The following is a 15,696-nucleotide window of genomic DNA, read 5'->3' on the forward strand; positions in this document are numbered from 1 at the left end:
ATGTAATAGAGCAGGACACATGAACTCCAAATGCGTAAATGTATACATTGCCAAATAATAGTAATGGAGGTGAGACTGTTCATGTCTGTTCATGTCAATAGACATCTTTTTTTTCTATTAAGACGGGTGCATTTTCTCAGCGAAGTTACCTAAGTTCAACGGATCAGTAAGTATGGAGTGGGGCAATAGAGGTGTCTTTGACCAAGATGCGCCCGCTCATTTTTTTTGTCCAGTGGTCATTGCTTGCTGACAGGTTTTTTAATCCCTATGGAAGTCTGCAGAACCTGTTTGGCCTGGGACAGTAGCGGGATAGGGAAAAATGTGTGCACACCCTGAGCAACAGTAACTCTATAATGCCATCTTCAACTCTTACTTTAAAAAGCAAACAAACCCAGGCTGTGATAGAGCCATTGTTGCCTGTGGTGCGGACATAATTTCCCTTTTCTGTTGTTGAGTGTGATTAAAGAACAGATTTGGGTAGCAGTCCAAAAACAGTTAGGCCAATGTGATTGTGGGATGAAATACATGGTAGATCTTTCTTGCCACTCTTAATTATCTGAGGGAAAAAACATTGCTATTCTATGACTCATGATGCATAATTCGTTCTCTTGATGGTGCACCATATTATTGTGTACTTGTTTCTATGACCCTTTATGATAATTAACAGTGCAATGCCAGACAGAGTTGCTCCAGCTTTTACTGGACTTACACCGGGGTAACATTGCATAAGGTTTCATTGACAACGGGTGTAGATAGGAGTTACTCTTTAATGTGATTCATTTCCTTCCCTACAAATCTCTTTTCTACAATGCCTTTGGCAAAATTAATTTTTTCAAAAGGAGCTTTAAAATGGAAATATGCCTTTGAATGGAAGTATGTATCTGCCTCTTGAAGTGTTGATATTACCCCTTATCTTAAAAGGCAGATTCACCCCTTGGGTCAACATGTGAAATAAACGACTAGAGAGATTGGTTTGTGTGTGTGTGGCACTTTCTGATAAGGCTGATATAAAATCTAATAAGTAGTTGCTTTCAGGTTTGGCAGCTTGTTGAAAAGATAGGCCTTGCATCTACCTCTGTTTATGTCTTGACGCTGAAATGAGGAGTGATACTCTGGGCCAAGTCTATGAAAGTCTTAAAAAGTACTTGCATTCTCAGAGAGTGTGTATCAATATAGATGAGAGACGGAGAGTTAGATGGTGCTAGAAACTAATGAAAGCCAGAATGAGCGATTATCGTCTGAACCTCCAAGCTGCTATATTTGATAGGCTAGTGGGAGAAACAGGTTGAGTTTCACAAGCAGATGTGTATTTGAATCGGGGAAGATTCTTTCAGGGGACCCTGTTTGTGGTGTCATTAGGTCTCCCCTCCCCGCAAGAGTTGCTGCCTACTTATGTTAAAAAGGAAAAAAAAGGATGCAAACACTAGCAGGCTGAAATACAAAGCAAAACAATCAAGGGATAGTTTTAAAAGGAACTTTAATCTCATATGCTGATCTAAAAAATGCCAGTCTACAAGATACTGAGTCACTAGGTCATCTGTATTTCATGTACCAGGCTTACTGTAAGTGCCTGGCGAATCAGTAGGCATTGGCAATATTGTTGGTTCTTACATAATTAACAACTGACTACACCGACACAGTTGCATCACCAATCTATTAACTTCTTTTGATCTTTTTAATATTGTGTGCTGTTCACACACTTACATGTATGAGAAATGTATCTTAGAGTGGCCTGTTTGTAATTACATTACATCTTCCATGCACATGTTGGGAGCACCAGAGATATCCCTAGAAGGTTAAACCTCTAGGAAATTCTCCCCATTTATAAGCAATAGTATGATTCTTCTGAGTTCCAGAACTCAACTGGTAGATTTTTGTCTCTTCAGCTAATACACATTCTGTAGTTCATGGAGCATGCTCAGTAGTTCATGGAGCATGCTACCCAAAATCATTTTGGGTAGGAAGTACATAGGTTGGTGTGTTTAATTGACAAATTAAAATTTTCCTTTATACTTGGTGACAGGAATTCAATGGTGAACTTTGACATTAGAGGGAATAAGTTGCAGGTCTGTGTAGAATTGTGTTGAGGAAAAACAGTTGGGAAACTCCTAACATCAGTTGGGAAACTCCTAACATCAGATTGTCACGGCCTAGGGTAGACCTTCCTTCTCCACTAAACCTCAGCACGGTAGCGCTGGAATTAGGTTGCTTCAGAGCAGTGCCACTCCCCTGGGGTGGTGGGTTTACCTAGGGCAGTGATGGCAAACCTTTTTGAGACCGAGTGCCCAAATTGCAACCCAAACCCCACTTATTTATCGCAAAGTGCCAACCCCGCAGTTTATGTTTTTATTATTATTATTATTATTATTATTATTATTATTATTATTATTATTATTATTATTATTATTTATTGGGTTTATAAACCGCCCTCCCCCGAAGGGCTCAGGGCGGTGAACAACATAGGTCGAGCACAATATCAGATTAAATACAATAAATATGGATTAAAACGGCTCTAGTAAAAATAAACCCTACCCCATTTAAAATGCAGCATAAATTAACTCAGGATGGTGCCTGCTATCAATTCCCACTAAACCCCAGAGGGGAAGGAGTGGCAGGATCTCCATGATGTTATAAAGGAGAAAGGAAGAAGGAGAGGGGGCCCCTATCAACGGCTAGTCTCTCCAAAGGCCCGGTGGAACAGCTCAGTCGTGGCCCCAAGGAACTCAGCAAGATCCCTGCAGGGGCCTCGACAGTTGGTGTGGAAGAGCTGCCTCCACCAAAGTGGGGCCAGAGCTGTAAAGGCTCTGGCCCGGGTGGAGGCCAGCCGTATCATTGAGGGGCCAGGGATCACCAGTTTAACCTGAATGCTGAGGTTTTAGTTTAGAAAAAACGGTTTGCTCCCTCTTCCTCTGCCCCCACAAGTCGGCGCAGGGGCCAGCCTGCTCTAGCCCTCCAGCCCCGTGACGCACTGCTCTGAGCCTTTCTAGCATCTCTGCCTCTTCATGCCCGGCAACAGCCACTCGGAGCACAGGCACCAGGCCTGCCAGCCGAGTCCTTCCTGCTCACCGCAGGGCGTGCACGTCATGCTCAGTGGCCCAGGCCAGCCTAGATGTGGGGGGGGGGAGGGGATTTTCCACCCCCCACATGATCTAATCCCCTGTGTGCGTGCCCACAGAGAGGGCTCCGAGTGCCACCTCTGGCACCCGTGCCATAGGTTCGCCATCACTGACCTAGGGGGTGCTAAAAGTCAAGGGGGCAGCAAAGAGCACTGGAGGTGAGCCCCTTCAACTGTGTTGTTCACTCATTTATGATTGACCAAACTGGAGCCTAGATGCTTTTAAATGACACTTCAAATATCTTCCTCCACATAGTTCTGAAATCTGCTGAAAGCTTTCACATCCTGCATGTGAGCTCCCAAAGGTATCTGGTGGGCCACTGCAAGTAGCAGAGTACTGGATTAGATGGACTCTGGTCTGATCTAGCAGGCTCTTTCTTATGTTCTTAAAGCTACCAGACATTTTAGTAAATATGCCATGAGGGCTCTAGTCAGACCAGTATAGTGCATTCTGATAGACTAATGTCACCGCTTGTGTTTTGTCTGTCATTTTTCAAGTTTTTGCTTGAGTATATACTGTATATACTCGCGCATAAGTCAAGTTTTTCAGCCCTTTTTTAGGCTGAAAAATGCCCCTAATTTTATATGCGAAAGCCGCGACTTCACTCTAATACCTCCCCACTTTAACAAATGGAGGAGGCTTGAGAGGAGGCCTGCTGCCTGTGTTCCCTTCCAGGCTGAAACGGCTTGCTGGGAACTTCATTTCCCAGGAGACCCTTCATTTCCCAGGAGTTCCCACCAAGTCGTTTGAAGCCTGGAAGGGAACACAGACAGTAGGCCTCTTTTCAAGCCTGCTCCGTTTGTTAAAGTAATGTGGGGGGGGGTACCGTAGAGGGGTGGGGGGCGCCGAGCAGCTAACCCCCTCTGCCCCAGGGAGAAGGCGGCTTCCCCTTGACTTATATGCGAGTCAGTGACTCCCCCCCACGACCCCCCCCCCACTTTAACAAATGCTCTGTGCCGCTGGCCGCTGCATTTCCCACCCTCGACTTATACACGAGTCAATAAGTTTTCCCAGTTTGTTGTGGTAAAACTAGGTGCCTCGACTTATACTCGGGTCGACTTATACACGAATATATACGGTAATAATATTGACTGTGGTATTTATTTTCTTATGTTGTTGGTTACTTGAACCTGTTGATTATGGTATACGGTCAAAGGTTTTTTTTAATTTTTGCCACAGCCAGCTCAATGTTAATTTTGCTAGGTTATGTACGGATTTAAAATTTCTCAGTAATTTTTTTAAAAAAAATGACCGTTAAAAGGACAATCTAGGCCCGTGGTGGCGAACCTTTGGCACTCCAGAAGTTATGGACTACAATTCCCATCAGCCCCTGACAGCATAGCCAATTGGCCATGCTGGCAAGGGCTGATGGGAATTGTAGTCCATAACTTCTGGAGTGCCAAAGGTTTGCCACCACTGATCTAGGCAGTAGAAGGAAATTTTGGGTTAATTGAAGGAAAATTTAGTTACCGCGTGGACTCTGAATAAATGCAATTAATAAATACAATCTTATTGATATTATTTTCCATAGTGGGTTGGGCAGCCCCTGTTCTGAATAATGCTTTTTATAGGGTAGGGGGCACTGGGGATGAGTTTATGGAGCCAAGGGGGCGGCAGCCCAAAAAAGTTTGGGAATCACTGTGGACTGCTTAGACTCAGGATTAAGTGAGCAGAAAGCTGTTCATCTAGCCTGAAATATAATGGTACAGTGTGAGGTTTGTGTTTTTATCTCCTGTGTTATATGGGTTGATCCTATTTGTACCCGCTCATCTAAAAGAGTTTAACCTGTTTGGGATTTTTCAAGTTTTGCAGCTGAAAACATTATTGGAGCAAGAGACGGTGCGATTAAAAGAGGGAGCTCTTCTTATGATCCTAATTAATTGTCCTTCCTAAATTATCTTCCCCACAATGTTGGCTTTCAGCATTCATAACAGGCTGGGAGGTAGAAATTTGGGATGGAAAATGAACGCCCAACTGGGCTCATTTCCTAATCCTGACTCTCCTTCCTCAGGACGCATGAGAACAGTTGGGCAATTTCCAGTTGGAATTAACATCTTTCAACACATATATCTTGCTCCTATATCCTCCGCCATGATTTTGTTTGTATTGTTGAATGTCTGATAGCTTTCATGATTTTGTTTGTTTATAAGATTTGTTCCTTGTCTTTCTCACTTTCGTTTTATGTTCTCTTTTTGAAACCAATTCTTAACCCACCCACCCTTCCCCACCTTCTGTTAAGCAGCCAGCATTCTAAGTCCCCATATGCTGTCTGTGGTCGTTATTTGTTTATCAGAATTGCAGCCTTGTCTGTGGATGGCCATTTAATTGCTGTGATAGGATCCAGATCATAAAGTTTACTGGTTGGGGAAAGGATGATGATGTGGCTTTGAGAAAAAAGATGTGGCCTTGAGAAAAGCCCTCTGTAAATAAAAATCAGAGCTCCTCAGCCCTTTCTGGCCCACTGCTCTTCTCCACTGCTCCTCTTCTCTGCCTTAGCCCACTCACCTAATGCTTTCACATCCTGCATGTGAGCTCCCAAAGGCACCTGGTGGGCAACTGCGAGTAGCAGAATGCTGGACTAGATGGACTCTGGTCTGATCCAGCAGGCTAGTTCTTATGTTCTTATGATGTTGGTTAGTGGTTTCTACTCACAGTTAGTGTGACATGTTTACCAAATAGGAAGATGATCCTGATTGTAGGATGATCAAATATAAGACGAGCCTTCCTCTGAAAAGTTTTACACAAACAGTTTTTATTCCTGTAATTAGTATGTGATTTAAGATTTCCTTGACTGCTCTTGGGGAAAAGCTTAGTTTCCTTTCAGGTAAATAGGGTATTGTTAACGATGAGCTAGGGTTCTGTGTAGCTGGTTACATAGTCTGTCCGCCATAGGGTATGTCAGTGCTGGTCCACAGAGGAACAGAATTTAAATTATCATCTTCTTGTACTTTGCTTATTCTTGGCTCACTCTAGTTGCCCTGTTGACAGTTCAGGGGACTGTCCTTGGCTGTGTCTGAGCATAAATCTCTCTGAACAGATTATGTTAGCTTCTTGTGTGCTTTTCATGTGACATCCTGGCAGGAGCTGACTTCTATCCCTGCCTCTGAGAGTATGGAAACTGGCCCATTGTTCTGATCAGAACTGACAACAGGAAGCCTTTCTGCCACTCAGGTGGTTGTCAAGGTAACGTTACATTTTGGGTGTTGCTTCCCATCTCTGCCTTGCTACCTTTGGGACATTCTTATTGGTCATGGCTGGAATAGTGTCAGCTCAAACACCAAAGGGTAGGACTTCATCCGCTTTGGAGTAACCAAAGCTGCAGTATGTGAGGTCTGAACACTCTGGAGTGTTGAACATACAAGATGCTTTACTAGAAAAAGTCTGAAATTGAGATTTGCATACTTTTAAAAAACAACAACAAGGACTTACATCCCAGTGCAAATGCAAATGAGGGGGAGCTCCATGGCAGCTGGGGATGGTCTGGTAAAAGTTGACGCCCCCCTGGGAACACTCCTAGTCTGCCTCCAGCCCCACCAGCATCCACCTTTAGGTCAGCATGACTGCAGGCAGCAGGCTCTTCTGGGTTGGGCACCACTGAGCTCTGCAGCCCCCCCTACTGCTCTGTTTGCCCTCCCTTGCAGGTTCCAAGAGCCACTTCACCCCCCTCCCCCAGATTCAGGTGTTAAATGCTTAAGCTACTTTTACATTGGCTAAAAAGTTGAGATTTGTGCAATGTGCCGTCTTCAACATCAGTTACTAAGAGTATGAAAACCAGACATTGTCACTTAACAACAGTCAAAACGTGCAGTGCGTCTGTTTAAAACACCTCTGGTTTACTGAGGCAGGTTAAAAAAATTACGCAGAGATGGAGCCCCATGACTTTTCTTCAGCTTGCTGGCCATATCTGCAAACATGTGAGGGGTTTGCTATGTGGTGAATTATGTACCTCAGTATTTTGGGTTCTCCACAGGAATCTTTGGAGTGGCTTTGGGTTAGAGTAAGTATTCTCCTCCCAAGTTCCTGCATGTTTCAGTTCTGTTAAAATTATATGGCTGGCTACATAGTTTTAAAAATCTCTCTAGAAGGAAGTCAAGTACACTAAAACCTGTGTTTTTTAAAAAAAAAATAATGCTTTTATTTCCTAGTAGGGTTATCCATTACTTGAAAATTAACTTTAAATTCTTGCATCTTTAAATCGTTACCCTAAAATTAAACTTGGTAACAGGGTTAACAGTATTTTTTTTAACATTTAAACCTGAATATTTCTGAAAATAGGTAAGTTTTTTCTTGGAAGTAGCTGAAACTGTTGTAGGGGCATAGCAATGTTAGGCAAGTACTAATTTAGCATTTAGCTATTTATGTATTATTTATTATGTATTTTCTGCATATGTACCCCACCTTTCTCCCCAGACTGGACCCAAGGTAGCATACATCTTTCTCCTCTCCTCCCTTTTATCCTCACAACAGTCCTATAGGGTAGGTCAGGCTAAGACCATGTGACTGACCCAAGGTCACCCAGTGAGCTTCCATGGCATGAGGTATTATTTGAACCCAGGTCTCCCGGATATTTGTCTGACAGCATTACACAACACTGGCTGTCTGAGAAACAGGAGGCCTATAACTTTTCATGTTAATCTAGATTAGATTCATCTAATTAGGACAGAAGTTTTGGAATAATGGTGACGGTGAGTAACAAGCTAAAGCAGGAGAAAGGGTACCTTAAAGAATAAAGTAGGGTCAGCAGATTCAGCCCCAGTAGCTGTACTGGCTGAAGTAAAGGGCTCTGGAGAATAGGTGGGGAGGAGAACATACTTCTCAGACTGAGTTCTGTTTTATGCCTGTAAAAATTGACTGATGTTGAAGGTAGGCCTTCCAAAGGGCCAACCCACCCTAGTGGAGGTAGGGAAGGGGAGGGAGGGGGCCCAGCATCTGGACATGGCCCACTCACCCTATCGGAGGGAGGGGAAGGGGAGGGAGGGGTGGCATTTTATTTTACAGGATTTGAGTTATAGCTTGTGCTCTGGTTAATTCAGTGGTAAATCAATCAGACCAGCAGGATATACTGTGATGTCACAAGTAAAAGTACTGTGATGTCACAAGTAAAAGCCACCACTTTGCACATGCAACCGTACGCCGATTGCAACACTGCTTAAGTTTTGTCTTTCTCTAGCCCTAGACCTGTGGTGGCGAGCCTGTGGCCCTCCAGATGTTCATGGACTACAATTCCTATCAGACCCTGCCAGCATGGCCAATTGGTTCGCCACCACAGCCCTAGACTCTTAGCTGGGGAAAGAATCCTATCAAGATTCTCTCAACTGAAACTGTACATTTAGTACCATGTTTCCCCGAAAATAAGACAGGGTCTTATATTAATTTTTTCTCCAAAAGATGTGTTAGGGCTTATTTTCAGGGGATGTCATATCCCCCCCCCCCCCCATGATTTTGCACCCCTCACATGACCAGATCAGCTGTGCCCGGAAATCTGTAACTAGGGCTTATTTTTGGAGTAGGGCTTATATTTCAAGCATCCTTCAAAAATCCCGAAAAATCATGCTAGGGTTTATTTACGGGGTAGGTCTTATTTTGGGGAAAAACAGGATATCTCCTGTAAAAGCTCAAAGGAGATGACTGGCCTTCTTTCAGTCTGTGTTGTGACTTCAGTTGGGGAATGGGGATGTCTTAATATGCCCAAATGACTTGTTCTAGCCTCCCTGCTTCCTCCCTCTGTTATGGTTTTACTTCTGATTTTTAAGAAAGTATCCTGTTTCAGCTTTATTTCCTTAGGAATGATGCCTTGCCCTGGCATTCAGCCTTAATTTTCCTTTTTTTTAAAAGTTAAAAAGTTATTTATTTGTGGGACATCAATGAAAACAAGAAGGGTGCCATCCTCACCCTCTAATTTTGCTGCATGACTGTTGTCCTAAAATGTCTGAAGATCACTCCGAAACCTGAGGTGCAACAGTCCTGTAATGCAGGTATTTCTTGTTTTGTAAGAAAAGCCCTTCAGGCAGAAAGGTTACTTTTAAAACAAAAAAACCCTTGCTGTTTTGAAAGGTTGGAGCATAGTATGGTTTGTGAACATTTACATGCATGAGTAAACTTTTCAAGCCTTTAACTCTGGGTGGGCTCGGAGAATGTGTTTGGTGAATTGAAATGATGTGTGTTATTGAAATGAGTGTTTTATTTATTTATTTTATCATAGTTTTATCCCGCACTTTCCCAAAGGGCTCAGGGAGAGTTATGACAAGTTAAAAACACACGAAAACATTTAGATAAAACAATTAAGGATTAAAATTATAGAAATGCTTACAACATTCCAATACAGTTGATTAATAGGGTGTTTGTTGTGAGGGGGGAAGGGCAAGGAGATTGTAAGCCCCTTTGAGTCTCCTACAGGAGAAAAAGGGGGGCTATAAATCCAAATTATTATTCTTCTTCTCCTCCTCCTCCTCCTCCTCCTCCTCCTCCTCCTCCTTCTTCTTCTTCTTCTTCTTCTTCTTCTTCTTCTTCTTCTTCTTCTTCTTCTTCTTCTTCTTCTTCTTCTTCTTCCCATTCCTCCCCCTCCTGCACCCCCTTTCTCCAGAGGCCGAGAAAAGATGTTGGTACCAGCTGGTTAGCTGGAAGAGGCCTGGTGGAACAGAGATTGCAGGAGATATAGCTGAACTTTAAAAATTAAAATAGTTTACTTAATAAGTAAAATAGCCATTTTCTTGCAGCTGGTGATTCTGTCCCCCTTTGTTACCCAAAGTGGAGACGCGGTCTCTCAATATAGTGAGGAATATTAGCTTAGAGCTTATTAATGTTGTGAGAGGCAGGGTAAGGAATCTTTAATACCAGTGTATACGAAGATCAGCTCTCAGAATAAAATCCACAGAGAGAAATATAATTCAAATTTGACAATATTGTAGGGATAACGGGTTCACAAGCATTTGATTCAATTCAATAAACGTGCGTACACTGAGTTCTAAGATAAAGATAGGTTGGAAAATAGATTTGGAATAGAAAGGGGCATAGGGTATATGGGTAATACAACCTGATCACAATGTGAGGAAGATCCAGGGTTCAGATCAAAACGGCCAGCATTTGGTTCCAGGGGGGTTCAACGCATTGGGCACAGTAACAAAGACAAAAAGGTGTCAGTGGCATTGGTCAGTTGGTCCTTTGGAGGAAAGGATTTTTAGGGTGAAGGACTACCTCCTGGGGGTGTCAGGACAACCTTTGAGAGATGTCTGGACAATCTCTGGGAGGTGTTTGAGAAACAATGGAGTATATTGTAAGGTGTTCAGAAGACGTTAGTTACAAGAGGGAGTATCTGAATTAAGATAATCAGGGGAGGCGATGAAATTAGGAGTCTTCTTGTGGCTGGAAATGAATATCTATTCAGCAGGACTACTGTATCACATTGAGGCCATATTCTTCCTTGGCTGTTCATCTAACAATGTGCTGATTGGGCAAGCAGACTGAGAGCATGAGACCCAGAAAACAATTCTTGTAGGTAGACCTGGCTGTTGCCAAAGAATGGGCTTCCCATCTCTGCAATGCCAACTTCACTCTTTTAGACTGGCACGTGGTCAGGGTTACCTGTGAGTAAGCACTTCCCCCCGCTATGCCAGGGTGGTATGGTAACACCTTCCCTGTTTGAGCCCACTTCAATAAAACATGTGTGCACATAATAATTTCAGTTACTCCAGTAAGACATAAAAATGCAGTTATTTCAATGTTAAAGAAAACCAGCTGTAAAATCAAGAATGTTGAATCTTACAATACAGTTTAAAATTGCTGTCCATATTTTGTTTTTCAGTCTTGGCCTGTTTACGAAGATGTTCATAAAAAAGTGAAGTCCCTTGCAACGTACTTGGAGCTACCTCGTTTTCCAGATATAACAGAGGACAGCTTCTTTCATCCAAACATTCTCAGTATGAAGTATTTAATGGAAGCCAACTTGCCTGGTAAGGGTACTGTCCCGAGCTCACCCTTGCTTGGGAGTCTTCCACCTCAGGAGCTTTTCCCCCTACTTTCCTGAGAGAGGTGTGGGGCGAGGCATTCCCTTGCAACCTGGCAGGCTGCTGAGCAGAAACCAGGGGTCACGGTGGCCAAGTGAGAAACATCTTGGCAACAGTGCTCTGAGCTCACCTCTAGCTGCTGGCAAGGGATGGTAGCTGCCAGTCTGGAAGGGAAATTGGGGAGGGGTAAGGCCAGCCAATTCTGCAAGCTGCCCAGGAAGGAAAAACCTCCACCTGAGATGCTGGGACTGACCCAACCCCCCTCCCAGGAAGCTGAGGGTGGGCAGAGCAAATGTGACTTAACTGAGACAAGGGGGTGGGGCACCAGGGAGATAAACAGGGAGGTGGGGAAACCTGGGAAGGACACACTGGAGAGTCCATCAGTGGCTTGAGGGAAGGGCATGGGGAAGGCCCTGATGATCTGGTTGGACCAGAAGAAGAGGAGGAGGAGGAGGAGGAGAGTTGGATTTATATCCCCCCTTTCTTTCCTATTGAAGACTCAAAGGGGCTGACAAACTCCTTTCTCTTCCCCCCTCACAACAAAAACCCTATGAGGTAGGTAGGGCTGAGAGAGCTCAGAAGAACTGTGACTAGCCCAAGGTCACCCAACTGGCATGTGCTAGAGTGAATTTCCCAGATAAGCCTTCACAGCTCAAGTGGCAGAGTGGGGAATCAAACCCGGTTCCTCCAGATTAGAGTACACCTGCCCTTAACCACTACGCCACTGCTGCTCCTCCACTAGGTGAAGGGTGTGGAGCAAATGGCAATTGCTGAGGAGGAAGCCAGTTGAGGAGTTTCCTGCTGCACTGAGGAACCTTCCTGTCAGGGAGGGAGTAGGATTGGACTCTTCTTCCTCCTCCTCTTGGGCCCACTCTGAGACTGACGTCATCTTCCTAGAGCTGGACCCCAACCCAAGGGCAAGCTCTGAGAGGGAGGTCATGAAAGTGGCTCCTCCCACAGATACCTCGTAGGGTTGGCAACAGCATGGAGAAAAAAATGTCCAATTCCTTCAATAGAAGATTAATGTGGGGAAATTAGTCACTGAAGCTTTTCATGTCAGGGAGGTAAATAATATCATCTGGTAGGTAATATTGTATGGAGCCTTTGTTAATGGGGCAGGACTGGATCAGGTGAGGTGGAGCTTTTGAAGTGTCCAGTTAATTTTTTCATTGATTTTGTTCTCAAATGCTTCTCAGAGAACAAATGAAGCACCATCCACTCTTCTTTCCTTTCCTTTCTAAGCATGGCATGGTATGGGAATGGTGGCACAGTCCCATTTTCTTTCCTTATGGTTGAAATTCTCAGTGTCTTACTGACTTCTAAATGTCCCACCTGCATATGTTGGGCGTACACATGGATTGCAAAGGAACAGTACAGAAATAGGCTAGGGCAAGGAAAAGCAAACTTCCCAAGAAATGAAGAGGAAGTCCAAATGAAAGAGGGGACTATGGTACAAATATGTGTTGAAGGGTCCTACCAGTCACACATTTGTCCATCTTTATTGCTGATTTTAAGATGTGTGGGTGAGGATGGGCTCTTGTTATGGTACACAATAGAAGCCACTGGCAAGTCGACACCTTTTGCCCTTATTATGGACATTAGTTTCCTTGTAGTTTTGAAGGCCTCAAGGCCTTGAGCTTTGACACCCCCGACTGAAACTCAAGATGCAAGTTTTGTACAAACAAGTTAACTGTTTGAAATACCTCTTGTTTAGCCCAACATCCAGTTTCCAGCAGTGTACAGCCCAATGCTTCCGGGAAGGTCACAGTCAGGGTTGAAGGGAATGTTTCTCTTTCAGTTATCTCCAGCATCTGGTAGTTCAAATGTAAGCTGCTTCTGAAATTGGAGGTTCTATTTAATGTGTTATGGTTCCTGAGCATTTATGGTTCAGACCATTCTAAATGCTGGTTTGGACCCAGCAGAACCTTTTCATGGGTAAAAGAATTTCTGATTTTTTTTGACGTGGCCTTTCTTCATTCTGCTGCAGCCCAAAATTCTTCGTGAAATGTTGCTCCTGGGAACTTCTGTGAATAGCATTTCATAGGGCATTTTTGGCTGCAGTGGGAGGGGGAAGATGAGAAAGTCACATTGTGTGGGTGGAAACCCTTCTGTCCATAGAAAGACTCCATTGAATCCAAGCTCTATTTTTCTGCCTCATTAAGTTTTGTGAGCTCCTGGATGAAAAGTGGAAAAATACGTAACCAATAAAAATAAGATGTTCTGAAGGGACGTCTTAACTTTCTTCTTTGGCTATCAAAACCATTAAGAGAAATGTACTTCCTAAGTTATATTATAAACTGCTTTGTAGTTTGAAGTCTTTGTTTCATTATCTGCTTCATGCAAAAAGAAAAATTTCCATTGATTTAATTTAACGCAGTATCATGCCTACGAACTTCAACTTCTCTTGTGTCACACTAGTAGAAATTTTAAAAGGTCAAATGCTGCTGATCAAGTGAATCATCCCAACAGCTCTTTGACCGAAGGTGGGTTATAACATGACTGAAATAATGTATTCTTCTCTACCTCAGGGTCCCTTACAGAGGCGTAGCAAGGAGGAAAGGCACCTGGTGCACCAGTGCATCCTCCACCCCCGCCCTGGAACTCCCCCAGAACGCCCTCGCCACACCTGCACTGGGGCACTCCCTTGGCGCTATGCCTCTGGTCCCTTGTTGTGCAATTCTGTGCAGAATTAAGGTGTCCTAAACTCAGTGAGACCAATGATCAAAAACTGGAACAACTCTCAATAGATAGGAATAAATTAATGGCTTAACATTTTAATTTAGATATTCTTACCTTACTGGATAAGCACTTTTTCCTATATATTCAGTCATCCAGAATGCTTGACTCTTTAACCATGCTTTTAACATCTGAACTTCAGGTACGAGGCTTGCATCTTGGAATTAGTCCTCAGTTTGGCTTTTTATTTGTTCAGATGACATGCACAAGTGGACTTCTACAGTGGTCAAAGAAGCTGGTATTGGTGAAGCTGACTTTCTGACACTGCAGCCTGGGAAAAAATCAGTCTGGAAAGTGAAATACGATGTTCTGGCAGTAGCTGTTGTCATTGTGGTGCTGAAAATTCTTTTCTTGCTGAATGATGAATATGAATGGTAAGCATTAATTGAGCACTATGTAGTCAAAGAAAGCACACTAACTAGTTCGTTTCAGAATCATTAACATATTAAATGTTTTTTAAAACTCCCATGACACATACAAATGAGAGCCAATGTGGTATAGTTGTTAACAGCCGGTGGATTCTGATCTGGAGAACTGGGTTTGATTCCCCAGTCTTCCACCTGAGTGGCGGAGGCTTATCTGGTGAACCAGATGTGTTTCCACTTTCCTACATTCCTGCTGGGTGACCTGGTCTAGTCACAGGTCTTTGGAACTCTCTCAGCCCCACCTGCCCCATAAGGTGTCTGTTGTGGGGAGAGGAAGGGAAAGGAGTTTGTAAGCTACCTTGAGTCTTCTTACAGGAGAGAAAGGTGGGGTATAAATCCAAACTCTTCTTCTTAAATGAAAGAAAAGGTACTTTTAGTAGAAGTGTTCCATTTTTAGAAAATGGCTATTGCACTTGGAATTCTTCTGCCTCTCTTGTAGACAGGAAAGCATTATTCAATACAACTCTAAAAGGGATTGATTTTTATTGTGCATGGGGTTGATTTAAATGTTACATCCTGCGCAACAAAACTGAACTCTTTGGAGTCTTCAGGTCCTAAGCAAATAGTGTAGAATGCTGTTGCATAAAAAGTGGTTGGGGGTGACTGTTTCATTGGGCAAGTAATGTTGTTTCAATAAGAACTCATAGGTCTGGGTTTTTTGAAATCATGAGGTTTGGACTTTTTTATTTAGGCCAGTTCCAGTAGTTAATATATTTGAACAGTTTGGAAAGTGATGATCGGGGCTGCAGTTCGAAGAACGCTTCTGTGGAATTAAGTAAAAGGGAACTTCTGTTCTAAGTGGACCTGCTTAGGATTTCAGTAAACTGAGGATATGATGAATATATTATTTTCAGGCAGCTGTCGGACTACGCTGAAAAGAGAAACAAAAAGAAACCAGAAGGTACAAAACATTTTCATTGGAAATCTAGTATAAGTTCTGCAGTGCTTGCATGATGTTGCAGTATCTGAGAGACAGTTTTGTAGCCTTATTTAGTGAACTATGGAAGTTTAACTATCCAATCAAATGTATTTGAAAAATGGAGGAAATTTGGGCATTTGATGTTTGAATATGGTTTTCAAGCTGTATTAAATTGGCTATTGCCTTTTAGGCAGATACAGAATGGGAATGATAAATAACAACAAAAAACCCTGAATTTTCAGGAATATAAGAGAAATCTATGATTTGCACATGCTGATATAACTTAGTTCATCCTCTGTTTGTATAAACTTTAAAGGGATTGTGAATGGGTTGCTTCCAGTCCTCAGTTAAATTTTATTGTATTGTGGTAGAATATGTTGTTAGCCACCCTGAGCCCTGCTAGGCAGGAGAAAGGTTGGGTTACAAGTGGAAACAACAGTAAATAAACTGAGGGGGTCATCTTGGGTTGGTCACTACCTCTATCAAATTGATTTTGC

The 15,696-nt window shown here is 43.1% G+C and overlaps 1 protein-coding gene across 1 annotated transcript in view; it reads left to right on the top strand.

The window, feature by feature from the left end:
* The window catches only part of TAF1B (TATA-box binding protein associated factor, RNA polymerase I subunit B), a 54,511-nt gene that overhangs the window by 29,709 nt on the left and 9,106 nt on the right, over nucleotides 1–15,696 (top strand). Inside the window, 3 exon segments of the mRNA XM_048505990.1 lie at nucleotides 10,918–11,065; nucleotides 14,052–14,229; nucleotides 15,135–15,181. Coding sequence (XP_048361947.1) covers nucleotides 10,918–11,065; nucleotides 14,052–14,229; nucleotides 15,135–15,181 — 373 coding nt within the window.

The sequence above is a fragment of the Sphaerodactylus townsendi genome, linkage group LG01 (assembly GCF_021028975.2).
Source record: "Sphaerodactylus townsendi isolate TG3544 linkage group LG01, MPM_Stown_v2.3, whole genome shotgun sequence".
Taxonomy (NCBI): Eukaryota; Metazoa; Chordata; class Lepidosauria; order Squamata; family Sphaerodactylidae; genus Sphaerodactylus; species Sphaerodactylus townsendi.